General features: G+C 37.0%; 2 protein-coding genes across 3 annotated transcripts; one reads left to right on the top strand and one right to left on the bottom strand.

Annotated features, from left to right (window-relative positions):
- Positions 1-3,980: 3,980 nt before the first annotated feature.
- On the top strand, positions 3,981-12,518 carry LOC134791314 (uncharacterized). The gene is made up of 7 exons (XM_063762330.1): positions 3,981-6,828; positions 6,960-7,022; positions 7,125-7,461; positions 7,549-8,226; positions 8,451-8,605; positions 9,300-9,473; positions 9,993-12,518. Exons 1-7 carry the CDS (start codon positions 4,094-4,096, stop codon positions 10,138-10,140), a joined length of 4,290 nt encoding a protein of 1,429 aa, XP_063618400.1. The 5' UTR covers positions 3,981-4,093; the 3' UTR covers positions 10,141-12,518.
- A 1,041-nt stretch (positions 12,519-13,559) lies between these two features.
- On the bottom strand, positions 13,560-15,179 carry LOC134791323 (acylglycerol kinase, mitochondrial). Of its 2 annotated transcripts, none has more exons than XM_063762349.1 (3): positions 14,945-15,179; positions 14,595-14,836; positions 13,560-14,404 (listed from the first exon to the last, which is right to left on the bottom strand). In XM_063762349.1, the coding sequence occupies exons 1-3, from the start codon at positions 15,052-15,054 to the stop codon at positions 13,581-13,583; spliced, it is 1,176 nt and encodes a 391-aa protein (XP_063618419.1). In that variant the 5' UTR covers positions 15,055-15,179; the 3' UTR covers positions 13,560-13,580. The 2 variants fall into 2 exon arrangements, with proteins under 2 accessions (XP_063618419.1, XP_063618412.1); XM_063762342.1 differs by having other exon boundaries at positions 14,538-14,836.
- Positions 15,180-15,248: the final 69 nt, after the last annotated feature.

The raw sequence follows: 15,248 nt of genomic DNA on the forward strand, positions 1-15,248 counted from the left end.
TTTTTAGGGAAAAGTTTTTTGTTTTTGAGCAATTCTATTTTCCTCCACACTAGGGTGACTGATATAAGGATAGGTCTTATTTTGTCCTTGTCAGGCTTTCCTAGTCGGCAAACATTGCTTACTTCCCACTTGTCCCATTTTTCAGTGTCTTCTTTGGCACTAACACTATTAAGGATTTCGAGCACCTTCTCCAAAAGTTGTGCGTGGTTATTCTCTGTTTCTTCGATGCCGTACATAATTATATTATTTTTCTTTTGTTCTCTTTCCATGTAATGTAATCTAGATTTTAAAACGACGACTTCTTCTTTTAGTTGTTTGTTTTCCTGTATGAGCGGCTTAAGTTTCTCGTCCATAGTGGAAGAGATGTTTTTAGTGACACTTTCTGTGATTCTGCCCGTTTGTTTATCGAATTCTTCCCTTATTTTCGCCAGGAGAGTTTCCAAAATTTGCGATTCCATTCTGTTTGCAAGGATCTAAAGTAAATTGGTAGGTAAGCTTTTCTTGCTGTTGACAGCTGTCGGAAGTCTTTGATAATTGCGTGTGGCAACCCCAGCTGTCAAATGTCAATCTCAGCTTTGTAGTTATAGCTATATATATGAACTTGCACTTTTTTTGCTGTTTTTTCGTAAAGATCACTCGCGTTTTCCACTTCTAACACTTTTTTCCTTATTCTGGTGAATCCTTTTGTGCTTGCCCGTAATATTTTCACAGAGTCGTTAGGTTTTACGCCACTTAATGATTAAAATTGTCGAGACAAGAGTAACACGTATTTCACTTGACAGTTCGCAACCGGAAGTTATTTACATATTAAATTGTTTTTGTTTTATTTACATATTTCGTAAGATATATACATATTAAATTGATATATTTAGGCAAAATTTTCTCATAATTGGTACACAAGTAATAGTTTTCTATCGGTTCATCAAATTTATTTTTCTCTCAACTTATCTTTTGGCAAAATATTCTTATACTTATGTTATATGTGCTAGATTCGATGAATGAGATGAAGTCTCAGCTTTTAAATCAATTGACAGTATCCAACACATATTACAATATCAAATCATTCATAATATAGTAAAAGTAGGTGTACGTGACCTGATGTCCAGTGGCGCGTGCCCCTCACTAAGGCTGTCGAGGCGGGGTTACTCCCGACTTTCACAACAGGACTCTGCTTCGCTCTGGATTCCTTTTTCACTGCCATACATTTGCAAGCGCCGTTGATCATCATGAGTCATCGTCAGCCATATTCTCCAACAACTCGGCATGAAACGTAAAAGTATCCGGTGTTACATATAGGTACCTATATACTATATCATAATACCTTATAAACTTTAAAGGAATTACATACATAAAATTATGTTTAATGGTAGTTCAAATTATGAATTTTATCTCAAAAACGGTGCGTCGTAGCGAAAAATGAATGAAAATTTAAGCCCCCTTTAATGCCCCGTTTGCATAGTAGCCATCTATTTATATTATCACAAATTTTAACATTAAGGATCAAAATCAAAACTCAAAATCATCAATTAATTTGCGAGACCTGGTTGTAAATCATAAATATCAATTTATCTCGGAAACTGTGCGCCGTTGTGAAAAAATAATGAAAATTAAGGCACCCTTTAACACTCCATAACCAACACATATCAAGACCCACGTGTTGACATATTCTGCCTAATTTCCACATGTGTGTGGGTAGATAAGTAGCAAAAGAAGTAATTGCCGTCACGTATTTATTAGGAAGAACAGGTGTACTTGATTTTGTTACTTTGAATTCTCAACCAACTGACGCATATATTCTTATGATTATGTCCATTTAAGGGTCATTTATGGGTCAAACTAACCTAAGTTTAACTGACATGCAATTAGATAGCCTATAATCATAATCATCATAATATTATTAATAAATTATGTAGGTACTTATTTAAATTAAATAAAAAATGTTACCAGTACCATATTTCTTACGTAATCCATTATAATTTTGTATATTTAATTATCTCAAAGCTCAGAATAAGGGTCATGTTATTATCAGTTATCTCACTAAATCAACAAGTAATAACAGTAGGCGTGTACTTACGTTCATCCCACTTCTGAAGTGTAAAATAACAACACCCTTGAATATATTTATCCATTTATTTTCTTGTCTTATTCCAATTCACAATAATCTCATCTTATGACAACCGTTTGCTAGCACAACTCAACAACCAACTGAGACCCGTCGGCCGAGTGTAGTTTCTTTTTATACCCAACCAATAACAGTCTTCAATTTCAAACTACCCTTAACTTTAAAAACGAATTAAGTAGGTATGGTAAATACCAAAAACCCTACAGGGACAATATCCTTTCGCGCCTACATTTTTCAAATTTACCGCCTTTTTCTATTGACAAGATCTGCTTGACCCAGTTATAAGTAAGCCTACTTATTTCTCTATGTCAATAGGTACAAGGTACAACGAACTAATTTTATCGATCAAAAAGCATGTGATATCGGTGAGGTTTCTCAAGCGATTATAGATAGTCAGACCAAGATAACTCTGCAGCTATTTTTATAGCACAGACATGCAAGTGTTATTTTAAATATTAAATGATGATAGTGGTGATGATGATGACGTTTAAATAAAACTTGCACGCTTGTGTGTAAAAATCACTGCACAGATATGTTGGTCTGACTCTAATTGCCGGATATGTAAATAACATTGAATTTAATCGATCGTCCAAATGCCGAAATGTAACGCAAATTGCATACAATTAAACATGAAATTAACGGTGAGGTGTGTAAAATCCTTATAGTTTGTCAAAAATCATAATGTATTTTTTAATTTTTACATTTAACTCTTATTACCATCTAATGCTAGTATTATAATAAAATGAGTATATAGAGTCCGACCAAGAAATGTCTGCAGCGGATTTGATAGCCCACGCAGTGTCAGTGTTATTTATACGTCATAATTTCATAGAAGTTTGACGTTTAAAATGACACGTGCACTGCGTAAGCTATCAAATCCGCTGCAGACTTTTCTTTGTCTGACTCTATTCGGTTAGTTGGTGACCAATACAATTACAGGCGCTTTTTAGCGGTCAGCTAGAAAAAGGACAACAAAACTTAAATCTTAGCAAACATTGTCCTTTGTTTTCCTAATAGTTTTCGTAATAAATGTTACTCAAAATGTACCTATGTTTTACCGAATATTGGGCTGCTGAATTGAGTGTGGTGTGGTCGAATATTCGGTATTCATGGCATTCCTAAAAAAAACTGTACCTAGGTACTCGTCCCTTTTTTTAGTTGTTAGTACTAACGTCAGACACCTAAAAAAATAGTCTGATTCTCTCTATCTATGTTTGAAATGAGACGTTACCCGGCCAACCTAAATAAAAGAGCCCAAACGCCTTATTCCCTGCCTTTACCTGTCTGAAAGTGGTATTCCATATGTCCAATATCTTGGTCCAATGTCATTGCATCTCACTCTCTTATTAAGCAAAATGTGAGACAAAATACACATCGGACAAAGAAATTGGACAAGTGGAATACCACTATTTGTACTCAGGCACAGAATAAGCAATAGTACTGCCGATACCGTACAGAAAGGACACTCTCTACAAAACCGAAGTTTGACAGCGATTCAGGGTCGTATCATGATATCCCTTTCTAACTTATTGCACTATCCTTTTCGGCTATTTAGGGTTGTCAAAATTCAAGTCATTATCTTATCTGTGGTCGTGCACGCAAAGGGCCGTCAAGTTGTGTCAACCCTAATAATAGCTCGGAGCAATGCTGAGCCGAATGGAGCCGAGTTTGCCCGAAGTCAGGAGTGTCTCCCCACTGACTCAGGTTCAAAAACTTTTATCGAATTTTATATTCTTCCCGTTTTGACCATGCATACGCTGGCAATATTAATTTAACGTCAACGTCAAATCCGCGTGGCGCTTGTAGTTTAGTTTGTCACAGATGTTCTATATTTTGAAACTGATTAAAAGTGAAATATTCAGAAATAAACACTCGATAAACATATCAAAATGTTATTTCTACACCGATGAATTTTTTACGGACATGAGAGTTCTATAAGAGTCATATTTTAAGGCAAGAAATATCGTCAAAATGAACACCGGCGACGAAGTGTTGTCCTTTATGGATTTACTGGATTTAGACGAAGAATTAGTCGACGAGCGTCTTAAAACAATTATGGTAAGAGACGATCACTCCAAAAAACATCTAACTTGGGCAATTCAACTTTTACAATACAAGCAACTTATAAATAACAAGGAGGAGACAGACTGCGAGAACGACTGGGAAAGTGACTTTGTTGCAAAGTTAATAAAATATGTTAAAGACGAGACTATTGACAGTGTGTGTAAAATAACGAATATTGTACTAAATTTGAATCCAACTTCCATAACAAGCAAATCAGAGCATTTGTTGCAGCAAATACTGTCTAACTTGGACTTGAGCCCCTCAAATTTGAATTTCAGCACAGAAGATAACTTTGAAAACTGTAAATTACTCAAGCTTGATTTATATTTAAAGCTTTGTGATAGTATACTTGATGCAGTTATTGAAAATAATGAAAAACTCTATTTACCTTTCCTGGAAACACCTTTAGAAAATATTCTGCTGAGTAGTAATGAAAAGCTTATAACCTATTTCTTGACAAATACAGTGCCAAGATTCTTTGAGGCTGTTACTGGGTATGCTATATTAGACAGAATATGGAATTATTTACAACAGTTGAAGAATGAGTCAAAGCAAACCTCTCTAAAAGTTTTAAGTTGTTTATCAAACTTCTACTTGCCAACAGTTGACAACAAAGGAAAACTAAAATATGAATCAGAAATAGTTCATCATTCAGAATTCTGGAATGTGATATTGCACGGACTGAGGTCAAATGATGCAATTTTACACAAACTCTCAGTTTATTTGATGAAACGGTCCATAGATTGCATCTGTAATATGAAGACAAATGTTGAGGTCAAATCAGGAGAAACAGTTTTATTTTCATGGAAAATAAAAGATCAGAACAGCATGAAACAAATGTGGAACAACTATTTTATATTAATAGATAGCTTAGAGGAAAAGCAGAGTAATATAGTCTTGCCCTCTTTACAGTTATTTGCAAAACTTAATGACATTGGCAATCATTGGTTGAATTGTGTGTTTAATATGGGTCTTAAACATGATAATGCTCAAGTTAGGCTCAAATGTATTGAATATAGACTGGATGTAAAGATCAACAATACTAAAGAAGCATATACTCTTTTAGAGGCCCTTAATGATTTGAACTTGTATGATCATCCAGAAGAATATGAAAAACTCAATTTTAAGCTAGCTGAGAAAACAAAAGACTTAAATACATTTTGTTACGTTTTTGAAGCAATGCCTTTACTGAAATGGTCACCTGTACCTTTCTTTTATCTAAGTCGCATATTAGCTGAGCTACATATTGAAGATGTTACTAAGACACTGCTCCCTGATAGAGTAACTGAGATTGTTAATGAGCTACTTAAATTACCTTGTAACAATTTGGCTGCTAGAAAAGCTATACATACAAATATGTCCCATTTTGTTGGACAATCATGTGCAGGATTTAAGTGGCAAGATTACGCAAATATATACTCTGCTTTTAAATTTGATTTAATGTCAAATGAGGCTAAGAAGAAGAACCCTCTATTGTTAAGTATAAAAAATAAACTTTCAATACATGACAATAAAATCTCGTTTTTCAAACTGGTGGGTGATTCACATATGAATGTTGAATTTGGATTATTGTACCTTGATAACCATTATGAAGATTTACCATTGTTTCTTGAAATAATTAATGAAAAAATGTCAAGAATAAATGATATTGCTAACAGACAGTATTCAAATAAAATTGAATGCTTCTATGAAGCAATTTATATTTCACATATGTACAGAAAAACTGTTGACAAAGAAAATAAAACCAGAGAAACTATCAATTCAATGATAGCTAAGGATATAAAGGTAATATTACAGTATGTTATGACTCTAATTGTAAATGAGGTCATATTAACAATAGATGAAACCAAACTGTTTTTTAAAGAATTGAATTCATTATTACAAAATGAGGATAAAGATGATTTAAAAGATATTTTACTACAGTTGTACAAAACCTCAGTTTTAGTATTAAAAAACAAAGGATCTGACTTGAATAGTAAGGTATTGTGTACATTTATTGTAGCAAACATGGCTAACAATTTACTAATGAAAAGTAACTACAAACATGAAATGTTCGATCTTAAGGGAATCTTAGAAATAGTAACCAAATTTGAATTTGGCGATAATAAAAGTAAGGAAAGTAATGGCAGATTAAAAAACACGATTTACGAAAAATCCTGTGAAATCATACATTATTTAATTGAAGATGAAAATGACGCTAAAAGAAATTTGAAAGAAATAGATCAGTTTGTACATAATGTTATTGAGTGTGGTGGATATGGTTGTTTCAAGTGGACATTGAGGATTGTAAATAAATTATTACCACTTCTATCAGAAGAAACAGTCAATTTTAACGTAACGCTATTTATTCATAATGCGTGGAGGGAAATAGAAGAACTCAAATCTAATAACCAGTATGCACCATGCATGAAAGAGTTTATTGACTTGATAACTCAAGATGTTCTTTTAAAGAATGCAACTTACAATAACACCATTCTCTTCTATTGTAATAAAGTCGTCGAATATGGTCCAATGAAAAACACACCACTTTACTTCTTAGTAAGGACATTAAACTCTAAAGATATCAATTCTGACTACGGTCAGATAGTTTATGTATTATGTGAGATGTTGCTGTTTTCACCTGTACCGCGGAAAGACCAAAGGTGAGTACACTGATTACCTAAATAGGTGTAATATGAAAAGAAATACATAGAAAGATTCAATAACAAAGAGAAATGGCGGTTTACTATTAATTTGTCAGATATTCATATTCACTAATGGTTTCTGAATTTAGGATTGCTGAAAACGTCGCTGTGGACATTCTCCATAACTCGGAATATGCAGTGAATCAAGATGAGTAAGTTTATTACCTTAGTGTATTTATTATAAATCCTCGTTGGTTTGGTACTCATACCTATTCCTATACCTACTCAAACTAAACATTACGATTACGTTACAGGACGGGTATACATTTCAACTTCCAAATACAATTTAACCTGATTATAATTCTTTGCAAGATCTCAGATCCTCTAATTATCAGAGTAGTTTCGGACTTGATCATGGAGAAAATTAACAAGATGCTGGTAAATAAATGCATGTACCACGGCCACTCCCAGCCTCATAGGACTCTGATGAACGCCGTGCAGCATTCATTGTTAATATTGGTGTCGAAACCGAAAGGCGTGGATTTCACCATAACAGCTGATTGGTGCATGAACTTGCTGGGAAGGATGCCTCATCAACCAAGCGTTAGGATTTGTTTGGAGTGGTATACCGCCTTGTATTTATACATGAAGGTAAGCCTGTAGTCTATCACTTTGTGTTGTCGTTTGTAATGTATGATCATGAGTATAACATAACAAGTATATAATATTTTGTTTTAGCAACCTAAAATGGACCAAGGGGTACTCAGTATCCTTAAATCCAAGAAAATTCCGCTCGCATCCCAACTAATGATTCTGTACTGGATTTTAAAACACAAAATATCAAACAGTACGTGTAAGTCAGGAGAGTTTGAGTTTGTCATGGCGACCCTGTTGTCTCACACTATGGGCCAAGTGTTCAGTACACGCCTCCTGTCTCAATATCTTGCTTCGAAACTTTACCAACTCTGCAGCAATAAACCCCAAGAATACGGGTACGTATTCAATATCATCGAAAATACGTTCACCGAAAGTCGGAAAGACAAAAACTTTCTAAAGATTCAAAATGATTATTTTGCCAATGAGTTTGATATAGTGAGAAATTTGACGCCTTGTTTTATATATTACTTTGTGCCAAGATACTGCGAAGTCAGTAATAACGAAAATGTCGATTTGGACTACGTGAGAACTGTTTTAGATAATGTAAAAAATCTGTTATTGGAAGATAAGTATGATGATGACTTTAGAAAGGAATGGATAGCAAGTTGCATATCTGACGATGAGGTATTCAATTTGAAATTGTCGAAGAATGCGGAGGTCAACGAAGTTGCCGTGAATGCGGAAGTAGGAACGATCCAAAAGAAATATGTGCCTTGGAAAAACATGAGTGATATAGATGTTTATGAAATCAATAAAAAGGTAAGTAATAAAGAATTTATTTGTAAGTAGAATTACTCTTGTTACTCATAAAATACACCATAATGAACATATAATGAACGTAATTATTATAATCACCAGTTCGTGTGACATGACATCTTGGTACGAATTCTAATCTATCTGACTTTTAAAACGTAGGTAGAAGCAATATTATAAAGAAGTCCCACTAAAATTAAGCCCGCTATTTAAAAAATCTGCAATTTCAGAGAGAAAGCCCTAGTGACTTGATTGTGGTGGCATCTCTTATCGACAAATTACCGAATTTGGGAGGCATGGCTCGCACCAGCGAAGTATTCGGCGTGAAGACCTACGTCGTGGATAGTTTGCGACATTTACAGGATAAACAGTTTCAGGGACTGAGGTAAGATATACCTATTATGTGTTGTTTTCTAACTTATCACTTATATGGAAGACAGTCCTTAGAAAGTGCCTTGGGTTGCCTGAAAACTTATAATAACCAGGTTTCCTTGCGTACCACTAGCAACCTTAACATTTCTGGGGTTAGAACATTGAATTGAAAGGCATAGTGAGGCCATCATTGTATCTCTTGACACTTCTAAGGCCTTCGATAGGGTTTGGCACTTTGGCATCACAAACGCATATATAACTTTACAAACAAGCTTTTTGCGTATGGGATATCCACTGGTCTGTGCACTTGAATCACTAGTTTTGCTGAGAAACCGATCTTACCTAGTTGGCGGTGATCGGATTGTGATCGCATGTGATATTGTGGCTATCAATACTGGGTTGCCTTAGGGTCCAGTTCTCTCCATAACTCTCTGTCGTATTAGTCATATATAATTATTAACAGTCTGCTTAACTCATTCCTGAACCTGTCTAGTGGGCGCTCGTAACTTTTGCTCAGATGCCAGACAACCTACTAGGCGCGACAACTCGCCTATAGGTAACCTTAGATAAAAACAAGCTACGGCAAAGTACTCACCTGGGAATAAATCGCCACGGCCAGCAGGGATTCTAGAGTTTGGGCGAACTACTATTATTTAAATTTTTGTCTAGAAATAGGTGTTTTAAAAGCTAATGTTCCAACGTTCCAGTGTGTCGGCGGAGCGATGGGTCGACATCGAGGAAGTGCGGCCTGGTGCCCCCCTCAAGGAGTACCTCCTTCGGAAGAAGTCTGAGGGATACTCCGTAGTAGCAGCTGAACAGACCTCCTCCAGTTGTCAGTTACAATCGTTCAAGTTTCCCAGGAAAACATTACTCCTCTTAGGGTAAGTTTTTTTAGGGTATAGTTTTACGTTGAAATAAAACAGATCACGCGTATAAGTATGTGCAGTCAACTGTAAAAATATGGGTGCACAAATCATCTCAAAAATATGTCCCATAGCTCTTATGTCAGCGAATTAACAACTATGGGACATATTTTTGAATAAGTTGGCTACAGTCATATTTTTATATACAGTTGACTGTACATACCGTAGTCGACTGCTATGATCGGAACGTGTGGCGGGGTACAAAAAATGATGAGATGATGATAACTTTGAATACGCACGACCTGGATTTTTTTAGTGTCGTTTAGCCTCGTATTTAAGTCCCCGTGTACAAGTACAAATTACACAGTATAAAGAAAGTACCAAATTGAAAATCTTAAAAATTGCCCTGGGTCTTACGAGGTTAAAGGACCTGATTGCCATACTGTTTGATGTACGTTAACTGGCGAATAACTTCTAACTTGTTTTCCTTATTTAGTTTAGAAATAAACTGAAAACAATTATTTTGTTTCTTTTTAGACACGAAAAAGAGGGCATCCCATGTGATCTACTACCGATGATGGATTTCTGTGTGGAAATACCGCAACAGGGCTTCGTGAGATCTCTCAACGTGCACGTCACGGCCGCCATATTTGTGTGGGAGTATGCGAGGCAAAATTTCCTGTGATGCCAATTATTTAAAATGAAAGTACTGAGACACTGTGGTGAAGTTTCCAATACATATATAATTTATTGCCGTATGCAAAAAAAAAGGATTTAACGGTGTCTTTTAATATGAAAGGTTACCTGAGGTAGCGTCCATCGGTGGCTAACAAGCTTACGACCCACGTGATGGTAAGCGGTCACCGCATCCTATGGACGTCTACACTCCAGGGGTGTTACATGCGCGTTGCCGACCATTTTAAAACTTATAAACTTCTTTTTTGGAGATCTCCTTGAGACTTAGAGGTTCAATATCGCTTGTGAGTTTGGGATCGTAGACTATTCATAGGTACCTACAGCGCGCTTTTGGACTGATTTGAAGGGTCCAAGGTGGCATCCAGGTGCTCCTGTCCAAAGGTGACAGCAGTACTCAATATATGGGATCAGTCTACCCCAAAGTAAAGTATCGCCTCCCTTTATTGAGCACACCGAGTTTTTTTGGATACGAGCGCAGTCTACCCAGCAAGGTGGCTACGAAATTATTGGACGTCACTGATGGAGATGTCAACACCGATCAATACTCCCTGACATGGGAAGGGTTGTGCCTTAAAAATGAGGTTTTCTTAGCGGTAAACGCTCAAAATTGAGTCTTGGTGGGTTTGAATTGGACTAAATTGTCCCGATCCCACATCGAAACTCTGGATAGAATGCTCTCGATACCTGACACAGGTTTTTCACAACATTCTAGTATCACAGACCGAGTGATGTTGGCACGGCATGTGTTATACAGGGTGGTCCACCAAACCTTGACGTTCAAAAAATTTTTTTATATTGCTCACGCTGTGGGCTATTAGAATAGGTATGTATGTTAGCCGACTTTTCGTAGTTTTCGAGTTATGATTTTTATTACTTTTAACTTTTGTTAAGAAATTCCGGGGTGAAGCAATTAATTTATTAAAATAAAGAACAACGGGTTGCACTCCGGGAGTGCCGACAGAAGTGAAAAATCAATAAGTAGTCCAAAACTCTACAGCACTATGTGTAATTGACTCATCCTCCTTTCTATTGAAAAACTTTAGTTCCGAAATTGCTGGCCAGTGAACTTAAATTTGTAGCGTTAATTGTTTAAAATTCGAATAGAAATTGTAAAGTTACCTTGCAGACCTCGCATCTAAATATATTTGGTCATGATATTTTGAGTTTTATTCACCAGTACTAGAGTTCACTTTTATTAGCAATTTCATCAAGATGTAGCTTTATTGAATTATATTGGAGTGATATAAAGTTAGAATGTAACTGTGAGATCCTCGTATTTCAGCCCGTACAAGATTAGAACATTGAGCTTTATTGCTTAATATAAAAGTCCAGTTTTAAATAATTGACCTGATTATGATACGTTATGACTAAAGTTCTTTAGTGAATAACATTGTCCGTCACACATAACATAAAGTCACGCAAGCGCCCTGCGCCGCCTACATGAAACAGCAGGCTCAGGCATACATTTTCGCCGTGCGGAAGAAAGAGAGGAGAGACGCCTTACGCTGTCTCGAGTTTATCATTTTTTCCCCGCCTCAAAAAGTGCTCAGCGCCGCTAAAGAAGTTTTCACTTCAAAACATCCTATTGAACTTTTTTAAATGTTTCTTTTTGTAACATAATCCAAGCGATTCAAGGACTTTTGGTTATTATAGAAACTGCTAGACCCTAAGTTTTTTAAAAGGTCAAAAAAGTGATACTTAATAGTCATAATTTGTCAGAGACGCCGGTCAAAGGAACTGAGTTGGAAAGCTTCCAAATTAGTAATTCATTAAATAAATCCTCTTTTGTTATTTCTACTATAATTTTATGGGGTCACTTCCCCATCGCTATTTCTTGTTATCAGTGCAAATACCACGAACAATTATTAGAAGGCATAAAAGCAAAGCAAAGCTTCACCCCGGAATTGCTTAACAATAGTTAAAAGTCTCGAAAACTACGAAAAATCGGCTAACATACTCGTACATGGTGTATATTCTGATAACCCACGACGAGGATTCTAAAAAAAAATTTTGGGCGTCAAGGTTTGGACCAGCCTGTATACAGGGTGGCTAAAAAATAACTGCATTTCCGTTGCCAGGGAGGTTTTGAGATTATACTGAGCAACTTTTACTATGAGTCCAACTCCTAAGTCGCGAAAAAAAATTTGGCTGTTTCCTACATTTTGGCTGGTCCATTTTCTATGGGAGGGTAAACTTTTTTTCGTGATTTCGGGGTTGGTCCTGTGGTAAAAGTTGCTCAGTATAATCCCAAAACCTCCCTGGCAACGGGAATGTAGTTATTTTTTAGCCATCCCTGTATAGTACTGTCGTCCGCATATCGATGAATGTCGTCGATAGACAACATGTCACAGATATGCAGCAGCAGCAGCTATTGGAGCAGTTCCGTCTACTACGGCTCATATGCGCCTGCCGGACAAAGGGATCCATTTGCATAGGTATTCTCTTGGACAGTCCATAAGATTGTAACTTCGACAGGAGACCCCTAACGGAAAAGACGCGCTAACACGGGACACAACTCTGAAGCACTCGGCCCGCTCGCCTTATAAAACGAAAGCATAGCAACTCCCGCCACAGAATAATTAATAGTACTTCCGTACAGAAAGGAAACTTCCTACAAAAACGAAGTTTGACAGCGGTTCAGGGTCGAATCATGCTGTCTCTTTCTAATATATGGCACTATCCCTTTCGGCTATTTAGGGTTGTCAAAAATCAAGTGATTATCTTATCTGTGGTCGTGCACGCAAAAGGAAGTCAAGTGGTGCCAACCCTAATAATTGCTCGGAGCAATGCTGAGCCGAGCGGAGCCGAGTTTGACCGAAGTCAGGAGTTTCGAACCCCTGCTCCCGCCGAATATCCCTCTGCTTGATAGAAGTTTCTGGCATAGAGTATTCGCACTGCGGGCTGGTGGGCAGTAGGGCGCTACCGTCGTCTTTCAAGGTCGAGTTCGAGGCAAAAAGAGTACCTAAAAGATCCGCTTTCTCTTTTGCGCTGTGGGCCAGATTACCATCCGCATTTCACACTTCACAGTGGTAGTAAATACGACTGACAAGTTTCCCTGCTGCCTTTTGGCAAGGCAGAGAGGAAGTCTTTTGCCCATTTTGGCGCCCCCCCTTGGACGGCGCCCGGGGCACGTGCCCCCTCCAACCCCCCCCCTAGTTACGCCACTGCAACTATTAAGGAGATAACAGGTCAAAATAACTGCAGTTTGGTCGTTGGCATGATGTCACACAATTGTTCGTTTTTTGAGGTAGGAAATATATTGTTTTGTGTTCTAAATATTGTTTTACTTTATTTCCTATTCTGATACATATTCTTATACTGATAGAGGAAGAGAATTTCTTTCATTTTAACTGGATGGCATATTAGAAGCTCTTCATATCTCATTTTATTAATTGTTCAAAAAGCCAGAACCAGGTTTTATTTAACCATTTATTGTAGGCAAAATAATTTAACAATTTTCGGCAGTATTGTAACTTTAACTGGTTTTAACTCAAATTCTTCCTTGTCAATCTCTATGGTGACCTCTTTGCCTGGATCGTGAGGCAAAAGTTCCACGGTTCGAGCACAAATAACTTCTTTACCTTCTGGCTTCTTTTTCAATCTGTCCCAACCTTCGCTAACAAATTGTGCGTATGAATAGCTGCTCTTCCCCAATATTATTTTTAAAGAGGGTTTCTCCTGCTTCTCTGCAGCCGTTTCTATTTTAAACTCTGCTGTCTTAAAACACAACTCCTCTGATTTTAAGCATTCTGGATTAATCTCTTTTGGGCCTACAGTTGTAGCTTGCATGCTGGGAATAAAGAATGACCATTTCTTTTTAGGTTCAGGCTTTTTTTGCACACAATTAGCACATCCAGCACAAGGCGGCGTGTATTTCAGTGTGCCACTGCAATTCCAAGTAATAGAGTCCTTATAACCATTAAAAAGAAATGTGGCATATTCTCTTAGACCTGCAGTGAACCAATATTTATCTTTCTTGGCCATTGTGTCTCTAAAAGCGCCCCATTCTATAGAACTCATGGCAAAGATTGGTCTTGGGGTTTCCTCGCCATCTGTGATCTGTTCTATTTTGAGCGCATCTTTCCATTCAGTTTTGCCTCTGATTATAGCCATTGAAGCATCAATAAGCTGTTTGACTTTTTCCACATTGTCAGATCCACCAGGAAACAAGCTGTTTCCGAGCTTGTTTGTGCGGCCAAGAGGAAGAACTCCAAGTGGAAAACGATTGGCTTCATCATTTCTGCGGAGGAGACCTAAAATGTAAACATACCTAATGAATTATTAACTTCAACCGGAGACAAGCAAATTGTTCAAATATAACCCCATCTGTTTGTGGTACCTGTGTGAAGACTGCCTTAGTATGTTGTGAATACTATTCTTAATTACCTGTAACTGTCTCTGATAAAGTCCCATCACCACCTGCTACAATGATTGCCTCTGTACCCTTCAAGGTCTCCACGATTTCCTTTGCATTCCCCTCTGAAGCTGTTTGCACAACATCAACTTGCAAACCGGCAAGGTGCAGTAGTGGTTCACAATATTTCTCAAAGTCCTTTTTAGCTGACCTCTTATTGGCGACGGGATTGAGGATCACAGTTACAACAGTAGGATTACGCTCCATTGGTATTAATGCATCTCCATATAGAGCCGCTTCCTTGCATGCAGCTCTCATAAGAATATTGATGCTGCAAGAAATATACACATTTGAGTGTGAGTATATTGGGTGTTTTGTTATAATGACAAAACACCTAATGTATTCAACCAGACTTAGGAATCTAACAGATAAATCTTACTCGTATTTTTCCTTTGCTACCGAGGCTCCATAAGCCAATGCGCAAGCCCCTACGACAGATTTTTTCCAATTGTTCCGAATGGTAGTGCTAAACTTAACAATTTTCTCCATCTTTATATACGGGAATCTTGTATTACTTAGTATGGCTCACATGATATAACATTTCTAATAACATTGTTCATTTCTGTGGAATTCCATTTTATAACGAATGTTTTTAGGTTAATCAGCTGTTTTCTAGTAATGTCAGCTTGACATGTATGGATTCGATCTATGAACGCAGCCATTTCTAGCTATGGTATGGTGCG

This window comes from Cydia splendana, chromosome 1, assembly GCF_910591565.1.
Source record: "Cydia splendana chromosome 1, ilCydSple1.2, whole genome shotgun sequence".
Taxonomy (NCBI): domain Eukaryota; kingdom Metazoa; phylum Arthropoda; class Insecta; order Lepidoptera; family Tortricidae; genus Cydia; species Cydia splendana.

Bases quoted from the DNA above. Each gene is read 5' to 3' on its own strand.
- LOC134791314 (XM_063762330.1), top strand. From the start codon at position 4,094: ATGAACACCGGCGACGAAGTGTTGTCCTTTATGGATTTACTGGATTTA. The intron at 7,023-7,124 runs GTAAGTTTATTA...ATTACGTTACAG, and splicing joins TATGCAGTGAATCAAGATGA to GACGGGTATACATTTCAACT. The intron at 9,474-9,992 runs GTAAGTTTTTTT...GTTTCTTTTTAG, and splicing joins AAAACATTACTCCTCTTAGG to ACACGAAAAAGAGGGCATCC.
- LOC134791323 (XM_063762342.1), bottom strand. From the start codon at position 15,054: ATGGAGAAAATTGTTAAGTTTAGCACTACCATTCGGAACAATTGGAAA. The intron at 14,837-14,944 runs GTAAGATTTATC...TATTTCTTGCAG, and splicing joins GTAGCAAAGGAAAAATACGA to CATCAATATTCTTATGAGAG. The intron at 14,405-14,537 runs GTAATTAAGAAT...TTTACATTTTAG, and splicing joins TTTATCAGAGACAGTTACAG to GTCTCCTCCGCAGAAATGAT.